Source organism: Perca fluviatilis, chromosome 18 (assembly GCF_010015445.1).
Source record: "Perca fluviatilis chromosome 18, GENO_Pfluv_1.0, whole genome shotgun sequence".
Classification (NCBI taxonomy): domain Eukaryota; kingdom Metazoa; phylum Chordata; class Actinopteri; order Perciformes; family Percidae; genus Perca; species Perca fluviatilis.
The window spans coordinates 21,087,089-21,113,822 of NC_053129.1; the positions used below are offsets into that span (position 1 = coordinate 21,087,089).

Sequence of the window (26,734 nt, forward strand, 5' to 3'; positions counted from 1 at the left end):
CCCACAGTCACCAGATCTCAACCAATAGAACATCCTTGGGATGTGGTGGAACGGGAGCTTCGTGCCCTGGATGTGCATCCCACAAATCTCCATCAACTGCAAGATGCTATCCTATCAATATGGGCCAACATTTCTAAAGAATGCTTCCAGCAACTTGTTGAATCAATGCCACGAAGAATTAAGGCAGTTCTGAAGGCGACACGGGGTCAAACACAGTATTAGTAGGGTGTTCTTAATATTCCTTTAGGTGAGTGTATATTATATAATAATAATTAGAATAAAATAGTGATTTATGAAACAACATAAAGTGGGTGTTCAGAGAAATATTCTCAAAAGTCATTTATTATTCAAACACATGCAGAAGGAAACATTAAACCATATTGTTGTGTGTACCCTAAGTACCTTGGCCTTTTCTTTGAGGGTGTTGTATCTACACTGCAGCTGCTGCACCTCCTGCTGGGTAGTGTAATGTTCAGCCATATTGGAACCCTTTGTGGCAATGGTCTCCAGAGGACTGCTGTGACTCAGTACTTCTTCATAGAGAAGCTGGAATGAAATAAGAACACATACACACACTCAGTGTAGTACATCTAAATCCACCAGGAGGCTCTTGGGTATGAATGTGTTTAACTGCATGATTTTAGAGTAGAGCATTCACTGAAAAAAGTAATTTTTACATTGTGGAGAAAAAGAAAAATTGGAAAAACATGGCAGCTGCTCTGTAAAAAAGTGTTACCATTCTTCTAGCAATAGAAAAAAACAGTTGTAGATGTAATGGATGTTTTGTAGGGTTTAATCTCAATGCAAAAAACAAGTTTACAAAATATAGTATGGCATTTTAAAGCTAGCCATGATTAGCGAGCTGTGATACCTTGGTCTTTCCCAGGTTGGCGGTCTTGTCTCTCATCTCAGAGTACTGTCTGTCTGAGCAGCAAAGTGTCTCCTCAACACGGTCCATCCACAGCACAAACTGACCCACGTCCTCCTGGTAGCTGGTCCATTGCGACAAAGCGCCCTCCAGCTGGCTGTTATATCAACATAATAATGTTAACACACAGGGAACAAACATAACGCAACACAAAAACACACACAGACAACGTACGCATTCATTTAGATCTAATTGCACCAGTAACCTTTTAACCAACTGAAATCAATCAAGTGAAACTAGACAGCTCCCAGTCCCATTTATCAACTGACTGACACATTCATTTGTTTATGATCACAACCTTTTACACTGAATGGAGGCAGAAAGCAAGTAGTCCCATGAGTCTTTGAGGTCCTGGATCTGTTTGCGAATCACTGGGACCCCCTCAGCCGAAGTGTTCCTCTGGACTGCTTCTCCCCGCGTCAGAAGCATCTTTAGCTGGATCTCCCTCTCCTGACGAGCAGCCAGTAAGGCCTACAGACAGAGGTGAACGAACAGACAGAAAATAACTATCTGAAGTCTAAAATAAATATCTTAATTTTGGTTTCCACACTACTAAAGGAATGCAACATGTTTTCCGGATATATTCCCAGCATGGGTCCTAGGAGATAATTTGTCTGTTCACCGTCCCAAAAACTGAAACTGAATTATTCCTCTGTGTCAAGATACTGCTGCAGTACAACTTTGGTGTCAAGGGAAAACTCCTAAACTGGTATGGCTGAACTATGGTTACACTACACAGAAACACAAATCAACCATTATTGTACTATGTTGAGCAATATTATCCAAAGCAAGAATGCTGACATTTTAATCATTTTAAAATTACTTTAATTGAGTATAGCTTGCGTAGTCAACTACAGCATCCCTTGTGTAGTGCCGCATTTCCCTATTAACTTAATTTGTATATAGTTTATATATATATATATATATATATATATATATATATATATATATATATATATATATATATATATATATATATATATATATATATATATATATAGTATACAGCTTTTTCCTGTTTTGAATGACATAATTTCTGGCAATTTAGGGGTGGTTGGGTAGGTGGGTGAATGGGGCCAGGAGGGGGGAATTGAGTTATGTGTATATCTTTGTGTGTGTGTCTGTGTGTGTGTATGTGTCTGTGTGGGGGGGGTTGCATGAAGCACTTTGTGCTACATTTTTATGTATGAATAAAATATAATATATAATATAAAAGTAGGATTGCTTGATTGATATAGGGGTAAAATTGGACATAAAACTGCCAGACTTGGCTATTTACCTTTTAGGTTAAGCTGCTAAAAGTGAGATTTTCTCACTTTAATCAATGAAAATGTCCACATGACACACTGAAGTTTTTGAATCTAAAATTAACCAATAATCCAATCTCTGAAAACTGTGGTGTATTCCTTTAAGGGATCCCACACCCGTCTTGTCCCTCCTTACTTCCAGCTGTAACATCCGGTCCTCTAACACGCTCTTGTCAGAGGTGGTGGAGATGCAGGTGTTGAGGACCCTCTGGGCTTCACACACCCAATCCTGGAGCTCTTTCAGGCCCTGAGAGAAGAGGCTGTGCTCTCCTACAATACGTTCAATCCTGGAAGCCTTGTCCTTTAGAGATCAGAGCACAGCACTAAAATCACATGTCTTACAATGGTTCTGAGAAACAGATTAGCACTGTGTTGAAAACTAAGAACACAATTGGTTCAACAGTGTCTTTATATATTTCTGTTTGCATTTGAAATTACTGTATTTTTTGTCCTCACAGACATATCCAGAGACTTTTCCAACCACCACAAGACAGCACCAACACAATGTATTTTGTTTGCAGTCATTACTTGTAAATCTTTAACATCTGTGTAACTGTAGGGTGGAGAAAGGCAGACTATAACAATCTACAAGTGACAATTTTAAATTATTTCATTTCTGTTTCCATGCCTGGCAGGGAAGAGGACCTAAAAATAGCGCTCCACTAGCTAGCCGGAAAAGTAAATACATCTCATTCATCATTGTTGGGGCACTCTCATTGTCCTGAGGTAAAAGAATGGTGCTTTACGGTCAGTGTAATGTTTTGTTCTACGCTGTATCAAATTAATCATAAGAGTGGGACCAATCTAATGAGAGCTTCAAAAAAGGTCAGATTCTTAAGCACTGACGCATTTCAGCTCTGGCATTTTAGAAGTGCTTCAGTGGTAAGCCTCTGCCTTTTTTATGTTGATGAGGCTGCAGCTGTGAGGACCTTTTGGAGGTGAAAGATAGAATATTGTGTTCAGGTAAATTACTGTGCATACTGAGACTTTCTTGGGCACAATATTTTACCCAAGGCAAGCTGATTACAGAAACCGTGACTGATGTGCGACTGGGGAATAATGCATGACACAGTAAATAACTGATAACAACAGTAAGTGGCTGGACAGAAGGCTCCATGGGTTTTAGCTCACCAAGTACATGAATTAAGCAAGGTACATTTCAGCATGCTGCAGCTTTTCTTAGACAGAAGCACAGATTCAGGAAAGGGACAAGATAGGAGGGGGACAGGGTGTTACCTTGGTTAAGTTGCTGAGGGCTAGGTACTGTGCTGACAGCTGGGATACACGGTGGACGAAGCCCTTGCCGGCAGCTTGTCCCTCCCAGAGACAATGAGCTCTTTCCCTGAGCCTGCCCAGCTCCGCCTCCCGACTGGCCATCTCCTCTAGTACACACTGGGCCAGTATGAAGCAGGATGAGGAGATGGAAAATGGAGAAATAAAGATGAAAAAGCAGTAGGATGTGGGTAAGCGCAGTTGGGAGAGAGAAGAAATGGAGCACATTGGAGAGGATGGTTGTGTGTAAGCACAACAACATTTTGAGTCAAGGGGAAAATGAAACGACAAAAAAGATGAAAGCGATGACAGAGAAGGGAGATGTGAGAGGCACAGAAGAGGGACAAAAGGTTGGGTTAACATGTCACAAGAACAGACAGCACATCAAAATACATGGATAAAGACAGGGGGAGAGAACATCATAAAAAAGCAGCATCAGCAGTATTTCTCTTGATGTTCATTTTTAAATAGAAATGCGGTTATTCGGTTAGACACCACAGCTCAGAGCAGTGATAGGAGACATGCCTGATAAAATACTGCAGGGGGGGGGGATATTGCCAACACAGGTCCAGACACTGAAGCCTGCATGTTTTGTATTGTACTTCAGGTGCTGGGGGAAGAAATGTAATTGCTGGCAGGGCCAGACAAAAGGCAATGAGGAGAAGTGGTAGTGGGCGACAGAGTAAATACAAAAATAGCAACAACGATAACGGCAGAGCTTTGAGATGGGCTTGATATATTTTTTCTCTATTGTCAGTTTTATCTTTTTAACGCTCCGTGCCTCTCTTCCTTTTTTGTCTCTGTCAGACATGGCAGAGGCTGTTATCACATCCTGAAAAGGGCCTTTTAGCCACGTAGCGCTTTAGCTGTGACAGAAAGAGAATTAATTAGATTTCTGGACTTTTCCTCTGACTATTGTGTCAAGACGCGGCTCTATTTTGATCCAGTGGTGCTCGACAAATGTAATTAGGTCCTTCTCTTTTCTCATCTGATTTGGGATTGTACTTTAGGGATGCATATCTGCTAGAGAGCTACAACTATTTAGTATCCTTGGAATATTGACTTAATATTCAATTTATGGTATAATAACAAGGTTTACTTAAGTGAAGAGAGGAAATGAGAGAGTGTCAGTGATAGCAGCTGAGAAGAGAATTGTAAAAGGCACACTCTCAGTATGAAATATTACAATTAAACAGAAAATGGATTACATTATGGAAACATATTGCTTAAGCAGTAGCTATAAAATGCTGTTAATACTAGGAAACAGACCCATAAATAACCACAATATTAAAGAAGTAACGTAATTTTAAGAGAGCTGTTAATGAATAATGTGAGAATCAGAAATCGGCTGGTTGAAGAACCCCAGTCGGAGTAGGGTGGTGTAACTGTGTCAGCAGCATGCATTTGGCCTCCACAATACCTGTAATTTGCTGAGCTCCTGTTTCTTGGCTGGAAGGTCATATAGCCGAGCACTGCTCTCCTGAACTCTGACCTCTGTGCTGTTCAGCCAGTCCTGCAGAGGCTCAGCACTGGCCTCAAACTCTGTCATCTGGGACTGCAGGTTCTGGAAATGTGACGGATAACTTTAAAATACAACTAGATAAGTTCTGATATAAACTGATTTTGCACAAACTGATACAACTCAGTTTATTAGATGAAGTAAAATGTAATTATTTATTCATTAAAGTCTAGCATCATATCTAAGATGCATATCAATATCTCTATGTGTATATACAGTAAAACATCAGTACATAAACAGTGTTAATGAAGAGGTAGGCCACAGGGAAACAGACACAAACATAGAAATACTGTATACAAATACTAAGTCTGCATTCATTTAAACATCCAAACTTGACAGTTCTCAAGCTCTATTTAACCGGATATCCCTATGAGATTCAGATTTTCTTTTTCAGAGCCAGAAAAGCAGCATCCAAACAAAAGTAAATTTTAACCAACCTTGAGTGCATCTTCCCTCATCTGCAGGTTATTCATCAGGCTCTTCCAGTCTTCTCTGGCGTTTGCCACCTTGGCCTTGATTCCCTCCACTCTGTCTTTAGATACCACAGCCATCAGCAGCTCCCCACTGGCTCCTACTGTACTCAGCCTGGCCTGGCCATGCTCCCTGTCACTCAAGAACTCCTGTGGGGATACACAGACGAAGACAAAGGAACTGTGATTATTTAACACAAACACACACACAAAGGAAGGAGGTTGTGAAAATGAAAGAAGGAAAAAAGAGAAATGGACTAATGGCAATCCACAATTCTTTTGTATCTTTTACTTCTGATGCAATGGCTGATGGGTAACTGAAATCAATATGGCCATTCTCTACGAGGCCAAATGATTTTTTCAGTGTCCTAGGATCTCACTTTACACTGTCAAAAGCAGTAATTAGACCGAGGAATTACTAATTCCATTTGCGTGGGCACTGGGCCGAAGGAGGGGCTTAACCCAGACAGGCAATCACAGATAAGGACAGTACAGTGAGCCTGAAATGTGTTGGTTTTTACATAGCTCCTCTGTACCCACCCATAGAAAATGTACACACACACACACACACCCGGAGCTGAGTCGATGACAGTAGCACAGCAGGGACCACTCCACCATCTGTGCAGTCAGCACATCACTTACACACACTACAGCTTCAGCCTCCACACACACACACACACACACACACACACACACACACACACACACACACACACACACACACACACACACACACACACACACACACACACACACACAGTACAGCCACACACAAGCATAGGAAGTCTGTGTCTTCCTTCATCTCTGTGTCTCTTTATTTTCTCTCTCTTCTCTGTTTTTTCAGTTTTTTTCTCACACTTACTTTCATTCTCCTCCTGCTAATGTAACTATATACCACCAATTAAGCGTGACACAATGGATGCCCCCGCCCCTCCCACGCTGGCCCTCCTAGAGGTCAGCCATGTGGAAACATTGTTCCACATTCCTCACCAAGTCAATAATAAATAAAAGATGCTCCGCCTCTGTATTCTTCTCCCCTTTCACTGCCATATACTCTATGACATTCCCTCTCATCCTCAAGGCTACACTAGAAACTTCTGAAGGAGCACATACAAAGACTTCTGCACAGGACTTCCCTTCTTTGACATGCTTTTAGAAAATGATCTCTTCAGGTAACCTTATGTTCTTTTGACACTTTATAAGTGCAGAATTATTGTCTTACTATTTAAGCTCAGCTCAAAGCAATAATGATATTCCTGTAGTGGACATGGTCAGGTGTCTGAGAGGTAATTAAGCGTCTGGTGCAAGGATGTGGGGACTACCTTAATTGACACCTGACTCTTGGCCAGGGCCCTGGGGTGCTCTAAAGAGGCTGCCAGACTGTTCACCTGCCAGCTTCTCAGAGAAAGACACAGAGACTTCTCAGAAAAAGAGACACTGATATTTTGAAGAGAATGGCACAGAGACCCTGCAGTGGAGCTTTCTCTTATCCCTCTTGGCTATGTACCAACTTTCAGCTTACGCAGCCTACGGCAGGTCCCGCTACTCCAACAAGCCCACCAGAGGACACTCAACAGTGGGTATGTCAATACAGCAATCCCCTTGAGCAATCTCCCAATGAAAGTGGATTGATTCTTTAACTATTACATCATTTCATATTCAGCAATTTTCGTTGTGGTAGCAATCTTTGCTTAGCCTGCCCAGTCCATGCACAGAAATTAAAAGCTAGCATTAGTTTGTAGTGTTTGTAACAGTGGATTTAGAGTACCCAAACATATGAGGATTTGAGCTTCTCAAGTAGCAGTGACAGCCCAAAGTTGGTTAATGACAAGGAGATTGTTGATTTCATTCCCTCAACAGGCTGAATAATTCTGGTTTATGTACATGAATAAACTACCCATCTCTAACTCCACTATCAACAGTTACATCCTCTGAAATCATCACAGTCTCACTGGAGCTAGTTAATGGGCAATAGTGTAAGAATATGACCGTTCTGGGTGGCAGTCAGACATGACAGTGAATAAATATTATTACATATCCTGCAACCAAAGCAAGTTATTAAAAATGTAGGTCTTTCTCAAAATGCTGGATCGGAAGTAATATTCAGTGACATTCAAATAAATATTAATTCTACTACTTTGTGCCCCTGAATAACAAAACAAAATGTGATTCAATCTGTATATTTGCTGTTCTGTGTCTGGTAGGCCTGTCTTGTAGAAACTTCTCTGTTGCACAGGATGTGATACACTTTATATTTCCAGCAGCAATAAAGAGAATCAAAACTTGTTAAAAGCAGTAATATCTGAACAGGCTAATTTCCAAGCGATATCTGCAATGTGCAGTGCAAACACACCATGGTGTCACATGACCACAATTTTATGTTTTAAGAACACAGTAAGAATTTAACAAATGTCCACTCTAAATAAGAGCGGAGAAAAATATATCTCTTACTTGAATCCTCTGCAAAGCAGTGGAGGCCTCGGCGACACTCTGTGGCACATCAAAGCATTTGGCTGTGCCGATTTTGGCGTTGACCAACCATTGCTGGAAGTCTCTCAATGCTGCACGGAATCTCTGTTCCAACAAGCGCTCCTTATTTTGACACTCCCTGGATGCACGAAGACTCAGACTGGGAGACAAGAGAGAGGACTGATTGAACATGTTGTTTACAGGTTGAAATCCATCTTGAAAAATGAACAAAGAAAGAAAGGAGTTACAACTAGGGGAAGTGCTGTCTACTGCCCATGTGCTCATCAAAACAAAGAGGATACATGTGCAGATGCTCAGATACTGTACATGCTGTCCTCAAATTATAGAGAAGGAGAAAGAGAAAGGGAAGCCTAAGAGATGAGCAGGAGTGAGAAATGGGCAGGTGGAGAAATGGTAAAGTGGGTGAAGTGGAAGGAATGAGCGTTGGGGCAAAGAGGGAGAGTGGGGGATGGTGGTAAAGGGGTACTGTGTAGGAGGGGGTTGAGAGGCAACATATGAGTGGGGCAAGAGTTCACAGGGGTGACAAGATGGAGAGAATGAGGGCTGACAGGTTGATGCTGTAAGAAAAAGGGTGAGATGGATAGGATATGACAGGGGTACAGTATATGAGGGAGATGTTACAGTGAAGGGAAATTAATTAATTAATTAATTAATTAATACTTATTATTATACCTATTATAAAGGGGGTTTATCACATTTATCACATGCTTAAAATTATTTCTGTTCTTCAGGATCTTTAGCTGGAACCACAAAGCACATCAACAATACAGCTGATAATAATAGGTATTTAAAGCAAAGTGAATAACATTTAGTATCCAGTTTAAAAAGGATTTCAACAGATTGTTGAATAAAACAGAAAATTTAAATGTTGACGTTCCTCTTTAAGTGACAGCTAAGATTTCTGGCAGAAGGAATGTCCGGTACAGGCACAGGTCAAGAATCAGTAATGCAGCCCTATTGGCAGACAAGTACGTTGATATTGGACGATTGTACCAAATCCGGAATTAAGTTCAATGGCAAAAATGTTATATATCCAATGCTTAAAGGGGTTAAAGGGGGGAGACGGGAAGAAGTGATGGAAACGATTACAGCAGGGAAACAAGGTGCGCAGCTGTTTCACCTGTCCAAAGGGAGGCATGAAAAAACATGGCAAAAGCACACACAACCTGCTATCGCACACACATTCTAACACACACAGACACACACACACACACACACACACACCCCTGAGTTTTAATGATGCGATAAGAGCATGAAAAGGGGATGGCATGGGAGCGGAAGAAGCACTTTTTTCTGCTGTGACAGACAATCTGGCATGTGCTTTGAAGAGGACAGGGAGTAACTGCCTTTTCCTCCTCTTTCTCCTCTGACTCTTTTTTTCACATTCTCTCTCTCTCTCCTTGCTCCTCTTTCCACAGTGCTTAATGCAGGACAGGTGCAAAGAGCACACAAGCCAAGTCTATTACAGACTAAAAAGCACACTGAATGATATGAGGAAGGGTGCTGTTTTTGCCAATCAGCAGCCAAAGCCAATTACCCACAATAACATCTCCAACAAGTTGACCTCACTCAGGTTGTCTGCCAATAAATGTGAGTCACAGTGCTTTGTCACACTACCCTGCATTATCTCAAAAAGTTAATATGACGTCCATTGAAATTAAGTAGATAATTTGAGCTACTATATACGTTCATACTTGTGTATTCATGTGTTGAGTATGTATGATTGTATGCCCGCATGTTCTTTTGCATGCACTGCTGTTCTTTTGAATAGGTATTATTGCAGGGTGTGTTCACAAACAAGCGCTTAATGAACACAGGCTCACTTGTTGGCTTAAAAGCAGGCAATTAGAGCTCAGTAAATAGACCAAGGCATGCAATGTATCAGCATGGGAAAAAAAACATCCAAATGTAAGTCCTGCATAAAATTAAACCAGAGACAGTGAACAAGCAAAGGTGAAGGTAGGGTGGTTACATGTCGCATAGCAACTGGTGGTTCTGGTGCTTTCTGTCACCTTTAGCCTTTGTCTGGCTGACACATGTCACAAGATGATGCACACCCCCACACACACACACACACACTCTTGTAATACAAATAAGCTTGTAAAACAGTGCACACTCAGACATAGGAGGTGTTTTGAGGGGAGAACTCTGCTGCCGTTTTCCTATTGTAGTTCTAAAGTAGTGTTGTGCTTTGGAATGAATGAGTGTGTTATGCATGGTTGTTTTTTTTGCATGTTTCTTTCTCATTATGTACAAGGCAGTTTCCCCATTGGGTTTATAACAGGGCTCAGCAAAATGGTTGAAATCTTTACCACAATGTTATTAAAGATATATTCCAAGATATTAGGATAAGGCAAATATATGCCAAAACCATATAAATAACATTCATTCAAGAAACTATACAAATGCAGTGATGTTCTACTGTTATGCATTACAGTACCAGTCAAAAGTTTGGACACACTTTCCCATTTTCCCATTCAAGTGAAAGAGAAAACGTGTCTTTGTGTAAAACTAAAATAAAAACATGTATTAACTAATTTTGTTTAGATCAAGTGGTTTTAATTAAAGCTTGATCTGAATTATTCAATAAAAACATAGTAAGATCATATCATGATATGAATCTGCTAAAGGTCCATCACAATATGAAGTTACCAGCCTTAGCCAACAAATCTCAGTTTCATTTCAAATCCACATAATGAAAACAAACACCAAAGTATTTTCCACTTCTCACTGTTTACTTAAGCAGAAAGACTCCTCTCACCTGTTGTGCTGTTTGATAAGCGCGGTGACCCGGTCTGATTGTGAGCCCAGGTCTCTGGAGTATCGCACCAGGTCGTTCAGTTGGCCTTTCAACTTCTCTGCCATCGGCTCGGCGCTCTGCAAGCCCTCCAGTATATCCTAAACAACACAAAACAGACACCAGCTGGCTCAGTGTGTGTGTGTGTGTGTGTGTGTGTGTGTGTGTCAAGGAGAGACAAGCAACCAACGGATCTGCATGACACCCTTCATTAAGTGTGCTCGCATTCCTATTCACACCCTGGCTTCGTCTTTTTAGCTCTTCTCACACACACACACACACACACACACACACACACACACACACACACACACACACACACACACACACACACACACACACACACACACACACACACACACACACAACAACACACACACACACACAAACACAACAACACACAAACACACACACACACACGCCCCAACACATACTCACAGTGCTGCCTGTACAATAGCATTTCTGTTCTTCGCGGAGTGTTGCAGGAAGGAGCTGCGGATAACGTTCTCCCGCTCTCCTCAGCGTGCCTCACAGTCATAAAATCCTGTCCCATGAAATATGTACAAGCTCTCTCTCTCTCTCTGTCTCTGACTCGCTCGTTCTCTTTCTGACGTATGACCAATAAACAACCCTCCCTCCCTGTTCTCCTGGAACCGTTGGTCTCTTCTCCCTGTTCTCCTTCCCTCCTCCTATCGTTCTAATACTTTCTCTTCCCTCCTCTCTCCTCTTTCTCTCTCCCTCCTCCCACTCATTGCACTTATTCCCTCTCATACATTTTTTTCTCGTTCTGCCTCTCTCACGCTCTCTCCCGGTGGAATTCAGCTGTCAGCCCTCACAGATGCAGGATTGGTTCAAACGCACACAAACGAGCACGCAACGAAAACAAGGCTGGACACAGGAAACAGGCTGGAGGAGGAGAGAGAGAAGCGGAGGAGGGGGAAGACTCCTCCTCTGTTCTTTGACAGCCCCAAATTGAGCAAAACCAGAGAAAGGCATGGCTGAAGACACCAGAGGAGGAGTATGAGGGTTTAGATGCTGGCATTGCCTTGACAATACAGAGTAATTGTCATACTGTAAACATTCTGTGGAGGTTAGTGGAGCCAACCCCTTTATGATCCAACATTGCTCAAAGCTGCCCTCCAACTTCCCTGTAAGTGAGGAATTGGTGAAACATTTTCTGGAAGCTCTTTGACCGCAGAGATGGAGGGACATAAGTGCAATTTTTGTGATTTAGATGTTTTTAAGCATTGTTCTCCCTTTAAAATGCTCACAATAGTAATTTTTATTCTAGAGAAGGGGAATATATTAATTAATGATAACAAGCTAATAGATAGCCCGCCTACAAAAGTTATTGATGGCTCACTGGTAGCACTGAATGCTGCTCTCTGCCTGCTGTACCTAAAAACAGAGAAGAATAGACTGCCAATCGCAATTTAGGTTTCTGTGATAGCGATACTGGTATTGTTTGTACCGTGTGAGTCTGTGTGTCATCATGTACAAATGTGGTCCTGGAAACGTAGCGGGATCACACCAGCCGCTATGCCAAATAGGGCCAGTACCCTTTTTCGGACCATACCCATCTTTGAACTTGGCTTTGACTTAAATCAACTACAAACCTGTAAAGTTTTGTATCTGCATCTTGCACGGTGGTGATGCTACGTGATTTTGCTATCTGGCTGCAGACATATTATCACCTGGCAAAGTACTCAAAACTTCCTCTGTGGTAGTTTTCGCTATAGTTGTCCAAATTCTGCCACGCACACACACGCACGCACACGCACACGCACACACACACACACACACACACACACACACAGAAAATAGTTTCTAATTTTCAAAAGCCTTTGAATTTAGATACACATCAGGAGCAACATAAGACCTCCAACCTACCATTATTCTAAAAGCCAATGCTGAACAATCTAAGACAAGTAACTATTGCAATAAACAAAAGTGAAATACTTTTTTGCTTTATCCAGATTTGCAGAGCTCAAACTGAAAGGTCTGAAAGATTCAACTTAGCACTTTGAAAGCTTGGAGGCCATGAAGGTGGTCTCATGCTTCAAAAAGGCACCCGTCTCATGTAGCATCTCAGTATAGCATGTTTTACTTCTCTGTAAAACATCTCTGTAAAAACAGATAATTTATTTTGTCCCAGAGTATGTGTCGGAGCACTGGAAGGACAATTACTTTTTTGGATACCAGAGGCTAAGAGAGCATCATGGGAGGTGAAGAGCAAGAGCAAAAAAGCCTGAAGTCTGGAAAGAAATCACTGTACACTTCGGTTCAAACAAGTCAAACTACAGAAAGGGGAAGGAATTGAAAGGGAGAATGTTTGGGAGGGAGAGATAGTAGAAAATAATGGCAAAAAATAACAAAAGGAGGAGGGGTAGAGGGGACAGAAGACAGAATGAGAAGAAAACAAGGGAAACTGATGGGACTGTAGCTGTCACTCATTCGTCATCCCAGTAAAGCTGATTTACAAACTAATCTGTTTTTAGGATTTACAAATAGAATGGATAATTACCAACAGAGAAAGAATAGCTGAATGCAGAGGATGTATGTCTGCACAGGGTGTGTGTGTGTGTGTGTGTGTGTGTGTGTGTGTGTGTGTGTGTGTGTGTGTGTGTGTGTGTGTGTGTTCATTAAACAATGCTAATCACCTTCTCTCAAATTAACATAGTATGGTGCTGCACAGTAGCCACTGTCAGCTTTTTATACATCACAGTTCGCCAACCCAAATCTCCGTCAAACAGAAGAGTTTTTGTCATTTTATTTTTTAACTATTGTGAGCAGATGAACAGTCAATAATTTGGACGTTAAGCTGCTATTTATTTAAATCTGATGCTACTATACCTTAGCCAGCTGCCATCCCTCCACTGTTTCCTCGCCGTTGCTCCGCCCTTCAGCTTTAATCAGCTCCTGGCTCCACCCCCTTAGCCGTCCATCCAGCTCTTTTAACTCGTCCTCCAGCTGGGCAGTCAGACGGTCATATTCCTCTTCTGAAGCTGCAGCAGCAGCCAGGGCCCCCTCCAGGCCGTCCCTGGCCCTCAGGGCAGCCCCCTCCCATTGCTCCAGAGCCTGGGACAGCGCCCCCAGCTGTCGGTCCATGGCCTCGCAGCCACCCGCTGCCGTGTGCTCCGCCGTTGACGCTGCGCTCCGACGCACCCGGCTGAGGCGATCTCGGCCCTCTAGTAGCCGACACTCCACACGCTCCTGAAAAGATGGGGGGTAAATAGGAGACAAAGTTGCTACGGAAACTGTGGCTACGGAAACGGCAACCTTCGATTCTATTTAAAGCTGCCTACAGTACATAGACTTCATCAGGCTACTGCTCCATCACTTTCTGTCTTAATCTCTTTGATTCTATCTTTGAAACATTAGTTCTGATGTCCTGTATTTTGCGATCTCAGTATTCTCTCACTATTACTAATTTCATCCTTCGCCTCCATCACTCTCAGCCTCCATCTCTCATTCTGTGTGGGAAAGGTAGCACTTGAAAGGCAGAGGGTGTGAAAAAAGCTAACACTTGAGATGATGTGATAGCATTGAGCTGATTGAGGGAAAGAAAAAAGAAAAGAAAACGGCAGCTAATCATTTTTGTGTGAGTAGAAGGATGTGAACATTAACCTTGAGATCATAAATGGGAAAGGAAAATGGTGCAACTAGCTTGTGTATACAACAAATTATATTTTCTCTTCTACTGAAATGCTTCACACCATGGCTCTACAAACACACATTTATAATGTGATAATTAGGGCCCAAGTGTGAAATTTAAATGCAAATCAATATCTCCTCACATATTTCTCTCCTCTGTAATTGCAGAATTACTGAACAGGGAAAAGCTTCGGCATTAATTGCACTGCTCCGCCCTTTTGCCTTTTTTACACGGTAATAGACCAACTTAGTGGCAGTAAAATGTGCCAAGAGAAATTGAGATATTTGGCTGTGATATGGGAACAAACTGAGAACCAATTCCAATTCCCCACATAGTTTGCCCTTCTTCATAGCAGGAGTCCATTACGATTAGATGGGTTCAGATAATTCAGCAATCAGTTACCTTAGCAACATATAAACTGGGTGTAGTTTCACCAACACACAACATGTCCTTGAGGCATGCCTAGAACTTAAACTGACAGTGGTGTTGATTCAGAGAAACAGAGATAAGTACCTCAAAATAAGAATAGATATTGTACCCTGACACTGGGTTGGATTATTATTCTCATGTACACTTATGGTGTGGAATACTGATGCATATAGAGGTAATACTATTTCAATGGACATGTAATTAGTGACTGCTTAAACTTCATGTGAAAATGGACTTGTTTTTGGTTTTGTGGGCCCCCGCCATTTCCCACTTTGGATGGCCTGACAGATGAACTGGTAATAGGTTGTTGTGAGAAGTTGTGCCTGTTTGTGTTTTTATTTTTTTTGTGGGGGTCTCCTGTCGAATGTACTTTCTCCCCCCTTCGGGGTTTCATTTTGTGGGATGTCAAATTGTGTAGTAGATATTGACTAGGTTTGTATGTTTGCCGAGACACTAATCGTTCTTTGTTTGTTTTTTTGTTGTTGTTTTTTCTTTTGTATTTTGCCCTTAAAGTATTGTTTTGCTCTGTTTTTATATGCATAATTTTAAATAAAGAATGTTAAAAAAAAATAATTAGTGACTGCTTAAAAATGTTACAATTATCACATTTTTACACATAAGGTCCAAAGTAGAATACATTAGGAATCAATCATAATAATCATAAATTAACTTTCAAGTTCAGCAGAGTCTCAGTCCTTGAAATGCTCACAAAAAAATGTAAATTGGAATTCCATGACAACTGGACAAACGCCATCTGCTGGTAAAGATTATGTGAAATATTGAAAACTCCAGAAAAGCTGCTAAATAGACCTTGTGAAGAGACGGTTGTCTCAAATGGTCCAAACTTTGTTAACATGGAGATGCACATTTGATTTTAAATAGATTAAGTTCAAATAAAACAATTAGCTTTGCTTTGACAATAATATCAAAGTAATAAAAAAACAGCAGACCTCTACAGCACAATAGGCTTGTCACCTGTCAGATGTGGTACACTATTATCTGTCAACGTATTGATCAGAATTTTTTTGGGGATTTGTCACATTTGGAATTTGTTTCTTGACAAAAGTGCATACAAAGAAAACAAAAGGAGTGTCAGCCGGCATCAACAAGGGGATTTCTTTGTATGTTGACACCCTGCCTTACCCTCACTTCTGACAGTTTCTTTTTGATTGAGGCAGAGTCTCCTGATGTATCAGACCAATGATGTAGCTCCTCTCCAGCAGTCATCAGCCAATCAGTGAGATCCCTAACAGCTTCCAGGTATTCTTGGTGTTCCAACACCACGGCCTGTGCTAGATGTACTCTCTCCTACAGACAAAGACAATGGACAAAAACTGTCAACAATGACACTTAAATATAAACACACGTCAGTAGTTCATAATATTAAAGGTCCCATGACATGGTGCTCTTTGGATGCTTTTATATAGACCTTAGTGGTCTCCTAATACTGTATCTGAAGTCTCTTTCCCGAAATTCAGCCTTGGTGCAGAATTACAGCCACTAGAGCCAGTCCCACAATGACCTTTCCTTAGTATGTGCCATTTCTGCGTCTGTAGCTATTGAGGAGGAGAGAGGGGGGGCAAGGTGGAGGGTGGGGGTGTGGCCTTGACCAACTGCCACTTTGCTCGTTTGAAAGCCATGATGTCTCTCTCTCTCATGGGTGGGCCAAATTCTCTGGGCGGGCAAAGCAGAGAAAGGGGAGGTAACCTTGCTCCTTATGACCTCATAAGGAGCAAGATTCCAGATCGGCCCATCTGAGCTTTCATTTTCTCAAAGGCAGAGCAGGATACCCAGGGCTCGGTTTACACCTATCGCCATTTCTAGCCACTGGGGGACCATAGGCAGGCTGGGGGAACTCATATTAATGTTAAACAACCTCATAAAGTGAAACTTTCATGCCATGGGACCTTTAATAAAATAGTTTGGTAAGCTCAGGAGTTTCAAGGTTTTTCACTAAATATACTGAAAGATAAAGTTGTACCTCCACCAAGGCTGTGAGGTCTTCAAACTGCACCTGCAGCTGGGTGCGGGCACAATGATTAAAGCTGGCATCACCAGTCTTCTTGAACAGTTCTCTGGCTTTTTCTTCCAGACTGGACAGAGCCACCTGGTGGTCTTCAAGATCAGCCAGCAGGGCTCTGAGTCTCTCTAGCTGGGAGGCCTTTTCTCTGGGCCCTGGCTGGGGGGTGAGAGGGGCACACACTTCCCTCTCTACAGCCTCCATCCAGCACCGCAGCTGGGCAGCACTCTCCAGGTATCCTCCCCACTGTGACACGGTCCACTCTAGTCGACTAGTAGGAAGACAGTAGATCTGTGTTAGTTTATGACTGGCCATATATTGGAATTATATATTTTGGATAAATAGAGAAAACTGAATAAATATGTAGAGTATCCCACATGTGGGCAGGGTTTTTTAAACCTGATAAAAAAAATACAAATCCTCAATTTGAAACTGTAAAACACTAAAGGAACTTTTTCTAGTTTGAATACTTTGATCTGTAAGTGATATCAAGCATACAATATATGCACATGTATACTAACGTGTAAAGTGTAAGCAAAAAGTAATAATAACATTTCCTTTTATGAGTAATCCAACAAGAATTTTATACAGATTATGTAATCTGGTTATTTTAAATTTAGATCATTATGGCACATACAATTTCATATAATGCAAGACAAAACTGTGTACCTTTTCACTGCCATTTACAGGTACAGTATATATATTTCATACCCATGATATGGCCAAGAAATCTAAATTGTCTGTAATACTGGCTTAGTGCCTTTATCCCCTTTATCCCCTGGCTCAAATACACACGGGCACGGATACACACCCATAATTTTCCTGGCCATCTGTTACCCCTGCATGTACAAATAACGACAATTTCCGCACACTCTCACACACCTCTATTTCACCTGCTACCCCTCGCCTCCTGTTATCCCTTTCCTCTTAAAACACAAACACACCCCATGTGTGACCCACTGTTTGCCATCCACCATTTAGTCCCTAATGAGATCAATTTTTTCTAGGAGGGGCCATAATTGCTCAACACACACACACACACACACACACACACACACACACACACACACACACACACACACACACACACACACACACACACACACACACACACACACAAACAGTACACTAAATAAATAGATACATCAATCAGAGTTACAAAATGAGACAAATACTTCTCATTATGTATTTAACCTAATGGTAATTAATGGCATTGAGACATCAATCTATCATGATGAAAATAACCTATTCACAAGAGACACAGGTAAATGGCTTCAAAAATGTACAGGGCTAAATGGCACATTAAAAAAGCAAAAGTCAAGAATGGTTTAACGAAAATGTGTTAACAGTTCTCAGTTCTGTTTGTCCAGTTTCTGTAAATCGATTCTACAATTACGAGAATATTAAGTTAAAGGCAGGACCACTTCTTTAGAATGACGGTGTGAAAATGGCTTTAATTGCACACATGGAGACTAAGCCATCAAATTATATTCCAGGTGATGGAACAAGGTGAGCAGTCTACCTGTGGCAGCTCATGGCAGTCACAAGCAGTGTGGCCCATGCATCCTCCACTTCCTGTAGCTGAGAGCGGACCACTTCCTGTCCGGCGGCTCCATAGCTGCGCAGGGCCAACTCACCCTTACCCAACGCCATATTCAGCTTGACTTCCCCCTCCCCCTTCAAAAGCAGGATGTCCTGTGCAAACAGAGCAGGGTCAGAGCGAACCGGATTTAGACATCAGAATTTTGGATGAATACTTTCTCAAGCAAACAGCCCCCTCTTGTGTTTACCAGAACAACTGTAGAATGTAATAGAAGTATGTCAAAAAAAAGGCTCTATAGTAGATTGATTAGATAAATAACAATATAAATGTGTACATTCTTAAAGATTCCAACAACTTTATGCATTTCATCGTATATAATATTTCATGGAAATTACAGATATGTATAGTCTACTGGCTAAAACCCCTTTTCACCTGCACAGTCTCCAGCCTCTGCTCTAACTGTTCTTTGGTCCCCATGGTGCTGTCTACTGTCCCCAGTCTCTCCTGGATCTCCTCCAGCCAGGCCCAAACCCCTTGGAGGGTCTCTCCAAAGGCCTGGCTCTCTTGGCAGCCTCGCAGCTTCTCCCTGGCTGCCTTCAGCAGGGCCTGGTGCTCCGTCTGGAGCTGGCCTGTCACTCTGACCTCTCCTCCTGACCCCCGGCCATTTTCAGACAGAGACTGAGCCTCCTGGCAGAGACGCTCGATGGAGTCCCTTGCAAGAGACAATATGTTATTCTTAAGAATATTTAACAGCCCACACTATGGCATCTATAACATATGGCCTCACACACCCACATACTGTATACACACCTTCTTGCAAGCAGTTCCTTATGGAGGTTTTCCATTCTCTCCAGCTCTTCTGTGGTGTCTGGGGCTCCCTGCTGGCACTCTGCCCCAAGAACAGGCTCTCTCTTGAGGCTGAGATCCATCTGCTTCAGCCAATCTCTTATATTCTCCACACAGTCATTAAAGCTGGAGAGAGCGGAGGCATATTTCCATTTAATTTAAATTCCTTTGCATAAACACATGACACAACAAGAGTGAGGACTTACTTTTTCAGAAGGTCAATACTCTCTTCCAAGTCTCGTTGGCTCTGAGAGCAGCTGTCGAGGTAGTTCCTCCACTGTCTCTGACAGGAGGAGAGATGCTCTTGGACCTGTGCTGCTCCAGCTTTAGGCAGGTGGAGCTGGAGCCTCTTGGCTTCCTCAAAAACCTGAGAGAGACGCTCCTCACCCTTTGATGTCCGCTCGACTGACACCTGTGGATGTAGGAGGAACATGTTGCTGATAAAAAGTGAGATATCTCTGCAAATTTAAAGAGCCACAAGCCTCTGATCTAGACTTATCACACTCTTTATACCTTCCTAAGAAGCTGAATAAAAGTGATTCTGAGATGTTTGTTAAATACAAGCCCAGATTCAGTTTGGTCCAATAAAGCATAAAATGATGACGTACAGCATTTCATCATGATGACCTTTTTCTAGAAGATTACGTGGAATATATAAATTGAATTTGTACCATGATATAATTATTTCTTGCTTTAATCCATATCATTAAAATATAAAATCATTTTGGTGTGTCAAAGTGTGATAGCATGCAGGTATCAACAAGTGAAGTTACTGAAAACTGAGAGACCTGAATATTTATATTTACCACAATTCCCTGACCACTGCACCATGAGAAATACAATATAAAAGTATGAAATATAACAGTACCTTTAGCCTTTGTAGCTTGGCTTTAAGGATGTCAGCATCTCCTGATTGGTTAGAACATTCTTTCAGCTCCAACTTCAGATCTGTAAGCCAGGAGTGGAAGTCTTGGACGAGCTCTGCTTCGAGGAACAGAAAAAAACAGGTAAGTTTATAGCAAAATAAATATATGGTGAAACTTGAGGAAAACTGATGTGTGGTAAAGTAAAGGCAGAGAAGATTTAAAAGTGAAGGAGGAGAGTGAGAAGAGGCGATGTGTTGAGGCAGATGGGAAGTGTGGGCGTGTCCACGCTGTGCAGCGCTGGGTTGCCTTGGCAACAAGCCCAAAATGACTCCCATGAGAGCAGATGTGGCAAGAGCACCATTACTCTCCGAGGCACAGGTGTGTGTCTGAGCAATGAGAGCACACCAGTGTACCAGACAGTGTGTGTCAATGGAGTGTGGGCTGTAGTGGGCGGATAAAGTGTGCTCTGGGGAAAAATGTAGGATTATCAACACTAAATCTGTTGCACCACTTACATGAACAAATGACATTGCGTCATGTAGCTGCACAGTTTGATTGGGTGATTATGATGATTTAAGTGCCATTAAAATGTATACTTCTCCTTATAAGGTAAGAAGTTATAGTGGCTGTTACTGTAACATAAATTACTTGATGTATTTGACGGAGGTACAGAACTCTAGGAGATCATTTAATTAACTGTCAAACAGAAACTATCCAGATTAAAATCTAACTCCACAAAATCCAAACTACACATTCACGTTTTACCGTTGAAGTGGAGCTGTAGCACATCCTGCAGGCTGCCTCTGGTCTTGGCACAGCGCTGGGCAACAGCCTCTGTTCGCTTGGCAATAGAGGTGAGGTCAGAGGAGAGGCATGACAGCTCCTGAGAGGGATGAGACCTGCACAGGGCACTCAGAGCATCTCTAGCCAAGTCCATGTCTGCCCGCTGTTGCTGCACAATGCTCTGCAGGTCCTGTAAATGAAAAGTAGTGAGAAATAAAATAATACAAATTCATGTATATTCATAATTAGGTCTACAGGGTGGTGGAGAGATTAGAGACAGTGACAAGTACTGTCTCCACCTTGCAAATGTGTCCTACAGCTATAATTACTGCCAGCTTATAGGATGCTGCTATGTAGCTCAGTCTGAACTCTGACCTCCTAAACAGGGTCACAAATGAGGACAGAAGTTCACCTTCAGGGAACAATAGGGTGTCACGCAAAAATTTTCTTCAGTATGACTTTATAAGAAGAGGACTATACCCAAGGTGAGTGCTTAGAAATGAACTTTTTAAAGTTGTTTTAGTTGCCTTGCCTAGTTATGTTCATGAGGGCAGTCATTTAAATAATTAAGGCATCACCGATCAAATTTTGTATTATTATGTGTCCTCACAGAGTGCATGGTTGGTAGTAATATGAAGCAACAGGGATAACAATTGAAATATAGAACTAGATAGAAACTTTCTGTGCAAGTATTATTTTTCTATGCACTATAATAATTTTAGGTCTTGAATTATTGGGTTTTTGTATGACATTAAAGGTATCATACCTTAACTGTACCAATGTCTTCAGGAGAAGAAGCTTCAGTGAGGTCAGATAAGGAACCCTCAACTGCCACCAGCCGCTCGGCCATCTGGGACATGAGGTCCTCCAATCGCTGCTTCTGGAAACTGAAGTAGGTCAGAGTGTGTTTGGCCTGGTTGTACACCTCCTGCGCATGGGCCATTTTCTTCCTCAGGTCTGACTCCAGGACCTGGTTCAATAAAGAAATGAAACAACATTATACAAACACAAATAATACATATGAACAACCTTTTAAGTACATGTATGTAGGTCTTTGTGGTTTTATTTTTTGTAATAGTATTTAAAATCCCTGGCATAAAGGACAATGGAAAAATATTCTTTTGCTGTAATAATTTCAGCAAAACCATACCATATTTCCTCCCCCACCATATTCACCTGCATTTGTAAAGGGGTTTCCTGCAGTTTGGCTCGCTCCTTCAGCTCAGTCACTCTCTCCTGCAGGGCATCCAGTCTCTGCTCCCTCTTCTCAACCTCAGCCTGTTCCAAGTGAAGGACATTTCAATTAAATCACACCCACTATGAACTCACTCTGAATATTACATCATTCATACACTCTTTTATGCAGACTGTCCAGCAGCTCTGACCTGAAAGGTGGCAAGCTGGGCCTCTGTCTGCTCTTTATCACTGAGATTGGTAACACTGTCGGTGAGATCAGCGATGGAGTTGGCAGCCCACTGGTTAATGTCCTGCTCCATGGACTTGAGGTCGTCCCAAAGTGCTACACAGTAGCCCAGTCTTTCTATGTTGGTTTGTATTCTCTCTGAGACCTAAAGGAACAGAGACCAGCAGTATATCTGAATATAGAACAGAATACATCTCAGTCAACAGGAGAGGTAGGAAATTTCCCTCTTTGAGTTTAGTTTTCTCTCTCTGTAACAAGGGACGGTATGCTTTACTAGGAGATGGAAAACAAGGCTTAATTGGATTGACAGATGTGGGGATGAGAAGCGTGTGTGTGTGTGTGTGAGAGAGAGAGAGAGAAACAGAGACAGAGAGAGAGAGAAAGAGAAAGGCAGATAACGTGTCTAGACTTGTTTATATTTCTGTCTCATTTGTGACAGCTGAGCAGCCAACTAAATCCCTCAAGAGGAGAAAATGGAAAAAGGGAAAAACAGAAATATCATTAAAAGAGGAACAGCCCAAGTGTTTGGCATAGCTTTAATGTGGAAATCATAATTGATTTTTTTTCCCATAGTCACATAAACAACACAAAAAAATCTCTTCATACTCTATATAGTCGTTTCAGCTGTCAGGATGAGGACAAGTCATTAATGTTACAAAACTCAGTATTATTAAGTATAATTTCACCATGTCTGACCAGGTAGTTCAAGGATGTGACTGTATCATGTATTTGTCTAAATAAAAACAAACTCAGTGATTTCAGCTGTCAGGGCCTCTTTACCAAAACAAGTGCATGGCACATGTGTTATGAATTACCACTCACCTCTAGCCACTGGTTTCTTAATGTCTCCATGTCTCTCTGGATGGAGCTCGCATCAGAGTTGGGAACCTTCTCCAGTTCTCTCTGCAGGTCCTCCACTGTGCTGATGAGCTGGTCCATGTCTTCTTGTTTGTCTCTCAGCTCGGCTTGGGCCGTGTCATGCTGGAGGGACAGAGAAGAATGCAGAAGGAATGACAACAGACCACCACTAGGGGGAGAGATACTGTACAAACAGGAAGGACAGAGGGGGTTTATTGTTGAAATGCAATCCTATATCTTAGAGATTAGTTTATTGACTGATATGCAAGAAAATAATGCACATTGCAGTCTAATACTTGTAAATCAATAACTGCAGAATTACATTACAGTGACTTTAAGAAAGGAAAATGGCCCAGTCGCCCAGTGAAAGCTATGAATCTTTAACTTGGGTTTATTAGGAAATATATTAAAGTGCTCATATTATGCTCATTTTCAGGTTCATAATTGTATTCAGAGGTTGTACCAGAATAGGTTTATGTGGTTTAATTTTCAGAAAACACCATATGTTTGTTGTACTGCACATTGCTGCAGCTCCTCTTTTCACCCTGTGTGTTGAGCTCTTTGTTTTAGCTACAGAGTGAGACATCTCACTTCTGTACCATCTTTGTTGGGAGTCGCACATGTGCAGTAAGTACAGCTAGCTTGTCAGTTGCAGAGTATGAGGGAGTGCCATGCTAGCAGCTAGGTGAGCATTATAACGTATGTTACAAAGTGACGCACGTTCGTCACAGAAGTACAGGCTGGACTACAATAGAGCAGTTTGGAGCAGTTTGCGAACAGTGATTTCTCTGGAAGATGGTAAGTCCCTTTGGGGTGGACTTTGGGCTTTTTCCACCTAAAAATGAAAATGTAAACCTAAAATGTGCACAAAAAGATATATAACACAATAAAGGAAAGGGGAAAAGCCAAAAAGCACAATAAGAGCACTTTAATATAATTTGGACAATTGGATGTTCTGTCCTGAAATAGCTCAGTGGACTATGACACACATGTGTTTTGATGTATCAATCATAGCTAGAAATGTTGTTTATCATATGCATCATTTGAAAACAAAAAGCAGAAAAGTCAACCATTAATAATTTTCAGAGAAAAACAAAAGGAACTGACTCGTGTGTAGGTCCTTTTGGCTTCCTGAGCATTATGGTTGTGGTCGGGCAGAGTGTGAGCAACAGCCTGAGCATTCTCTACAACAGTGGTGAGGATTGACTTCAGGTGGTTGAACTGGCGGAGAAGATCTACCACAACTCCACTCTGTTCCTGGCTGTATTGAGAAAAGAGAAGAAAAAGGTCAAGACTATTACTTGGTATATAATCGGATCAACAGAAGTACATTTTCAGGATAAAGCCTGATACATGTCATAATACATGTTACATCTTTTTGTCCTATCCTATAATGTATGTGTGGTGTAGCCCGACCTTACTCCATGGCGCTGTTGAGATAGGCCTGGCAATGGATATTAAATGATTGAAAAACAGACTCTTCAATTGCTGTTTAACTGTTGTGTTTCTATATTAAAATAATAATAAAAAGCATTCATCTTCCTGCCTCTGCACAGTAGGACTAAAAACAAATGTGATGAGATGTCTATGAGATGAATAAGTCAAAATCCCTCTATGTCGTCCAGCCTCCTTACCCAATGTTGATCAGAGTCCTGACGTTCTCCCAGGCTGTCTTCACCAGTGCTACCTCTCTGAGAGCCTCCCCAGCTAGCTCACTGTCTCTCTGGGCCAGCTGGCTTCCCTTCTCCTCTAACCACCGCTGGGAATGCTGCAGGGACTGGAGCTCATCCTCCAGCTGGACGAAAAAACGCAGCCTGGGAGAAATACATGCAGAAGAAAGAAAACAATGGGGATTACTAGCCTGATTCCAACATATGATATCACATTTTTCTGTTTGGATCTATACTTGGGCTTTATTCATATACAGTATATTCTTGGAGTTTGACTTACAGTAGGTGTCTAAATGAAAAGCTCAGAGGATGCATTTGAAAGTGACAAAGTATATTCAACAATATATCTTAAGAACAACAAACAGCAGGTACAAGAAAACAATAACCCTGTAAACAGTATCAGCTGGTAAAAACTATGCTGATGTTAAATATAATTTCATAATATATCTAGAGGCCTGAAGTGTGTTGATTACATTTACATACCTGGTTTGAAAGGCCTGTACAGAGCTCTCTCTAGCCCCCTGTTGCCTCGCTTCATCCTCCAGTTTCTTCAAATTCTTCATCACTTCCTCCTTCCTCTCCCTGAAGGAGCTCCATAATGCCCCTAAAGAGTCTGCTTCACTTTGCCTCCATCCCAAACCTCTCTGCACCTCCTCTAGAGCCATCGTTAGGGCCACTGCTTGTCCCCTGCAAGATGTTCTTCCCTGAGGATGACTCACGTCTTTGGAGCCTCGCCACTCTGCACCAATCAGGTTAAGGTGTGCCTTGCTTAGCTGCCCGTCTAACCCGACTGCCTCAGCCTCAAGCCTGGCCACGTCTTTAGCCTCTTCCCCTATTCCACGGTGCAGCTCTTCAACTTTGGAGCGGTCCCAGCTCCCACTGCCCTCCACCGCCTCGTGAAGGCAGCGCACAGCCATAGCTGCCACTCCATGCTTCTCAAGAAAAGTCTTTAACTCAGTCAGGCAGTCTTTACGGAGGAGCAGGAGACGCTGGGATTCATTAAGGGGCTGTAGGCAATCCTCCTTCCAGCCCTGGAGCTGCTGTTGGGCCTCTGCGGTGGAGCAGCGAAGCAGGGAGGACTCTCTTTGCTTAAGTGTGTCTTTTAGCGATGCATGTGCCTGCAGTTGCACCTCATGCTCCTGCAACAAGATGGTTCAATTTAGACAACAAAATTCGCTCCTACAGCGATCAATACAAACTTGATTACCGTAACTACTCCAATATACAAAAGCTATAAAGAACATCATTGTTGACAGCAAAGTACTGATTTCTCACCTTCATCCTACTAATTGCACCCTCAAGATCAGCAATATCAACCTGGGAAGAACTTCTCAAGCCAGACAGGAAGTGTTCACTCCTTTGGGTCAGAGTCAGCAGTGCCTGATCAAACTGCTCCAGCTGTGACAACTGTGACTCCAGCAGCTCAAGCCTAAAAGAGCGGTGGAAGGCAGTTTGGATTAAGAATATGACAGTGATTATTGTCTCGACAGGTGTATATTTAAACAAAACAAACAACTTGAGAACAAAAGCTGAACCACACAATGTCTGGAGTCCATTCATGGAAAGATAAACAGTTAATAATCTGTATGATATGTAAAACAAGAGAATTGCCTGTGTGATGTGCTGTTCTTCAGAGAAGTGCATCTTCCCTGTAGTTGTGCGAGATCATTGCTGAGCTCTTCGATACGAACTTCAGGCGTCGTGGGGTACAGACAGAGTGCAAGATTGACAAGACCCTGCAGAAGAACCTCATAGGATGCCATCTCCCCCTGCATTTCCTGAATGGGTGAATATGTATTTAAAAATGATGCAACACAAAAATTGCAGAAAACACACATTGTGTAATAGGTGAGGTAAA

At 42.0% G+C, this 26,734-nt stretch overlaps 1 protein-coding gene across 12 annotated transcripts in view; it reads right to left on the reverse strand.

Annotated features, from left to right (window-relative positions):
- The window catches only part of syne1a (spectrin repeat containing, nuclear envelope 1a), a 142,421-nt gene that overhangs the window by 74,697 nt on the left and 40,990 nt on the right, over positions 1 to 26,734 (reverse strand). For 10 of the 12 annotated variants that reach the window (XR_005636822.1, XR_005636821.1, XM_039780927.1 and 7 more), the window contains 27 exons: positions 26,488 to 26,654; positions 26,152 to 26,305; positions 25,360 to 26,015; positions 24,841 to 25,020; positions 24,314 to 24,467; positions 23,171 to 23,329; positions 22,311 to 22,493; positions 22,102 to 22,203; positions 21,692 to 21,895; positions 20,908 to 21,115; positions 20,145 to 20,257; positions 19,483 to 19,688; positions 19,241 to 19,402; positions 18,863 to 19,142; positions 18,410 to 18,582; positions 16,849 to 17,158; positions 16,011 to 16,175; positions 13,637 to 13,996; positions 10,748 to 10,884; positions 7,948 to 8,125; positions 5,464 to 5,646; positions 4,928 to 5,071; positions 3,472 to 3,627; positions 2,372 to 2,536; positions 1,227 to 1,399; positions 872 to 1,025; positions 403 to 546 (listed from right to left, as the gene is read on the reverse strand). Coding sequence is in view for 10 of the 12 variants with exons in the window: in XM_039780927.1 (XP_039636861.1) it covers positions 403 to 546; positions 872 to 1,025; positions 1,227 to 1,399; positions 2,372 to 2,536; positions 3,472 to 3,627; positions 4,928 to 5,071; positions 5,464 to 5,646; positions 7,948 to 8,125; positions 10,748 to 10,884; positions 13,637 to 13,996; positions 16,011 to 16,175; positions 16,849 to 17,158; positions 18,410 to 18,582; positions 18,863 to 19,142; positions 19,241 to 19,402; positions 19,483 to 19,688; positions 20,145 to 20,257; positions 20,908 to 21,115; positions 21,692 to 21,895; positions 22,102 to 22,203; positions 22,311 to 22,493; positions 23,171 to 23,329; positions 24,314 to 24,467; positions 24,841 to 25,020; positions 25,360 to 26,015; positions 26,152 to 26,305; positions 26,488 to 26,654 (5,370 nt within the window). In the remaining 2 variants the exon portion in view is untranslated. Of the gene's footprint in view, positions 1 to 402; positions 547 to 871; positions 1,026 to 1,226; positions 1,400 to 2,371; positions 2,537 to 3,471; positions 3,628 to 4,927; positions 5,072 to 5,463; positions 5,647 to 7,947; positions 8,126 to 10,747; positions 10,885 to 11,221; positions 11,422 to 13,636; positions 13,997 to 16,010; positions 16,176 to 16,848; positions 17,159 to 18,409; positions 18,583 to 18,862; positions 19,143 to 19,240; positions 19,403 to 19,482; positions 19,689 to 20,144; positions 20,258 to 20,907; positions 21,116 to 21,691; positions 21,896 to 22,101; positions 22,204 to 22,310; positions 22,494 to 23,170; positions 23,330 to 24,313; positions 24,468 to 24,840; positions 25,021 to 25,359; positions 26,016 to 26,151; positions 26,306 to 26,487; positions 26,655 to 26,734 lie in introns of those variants that run through there. The other 2 variants (XM_039780921.1, XM_039780930.1) reach the window with 2 other exon arrangements.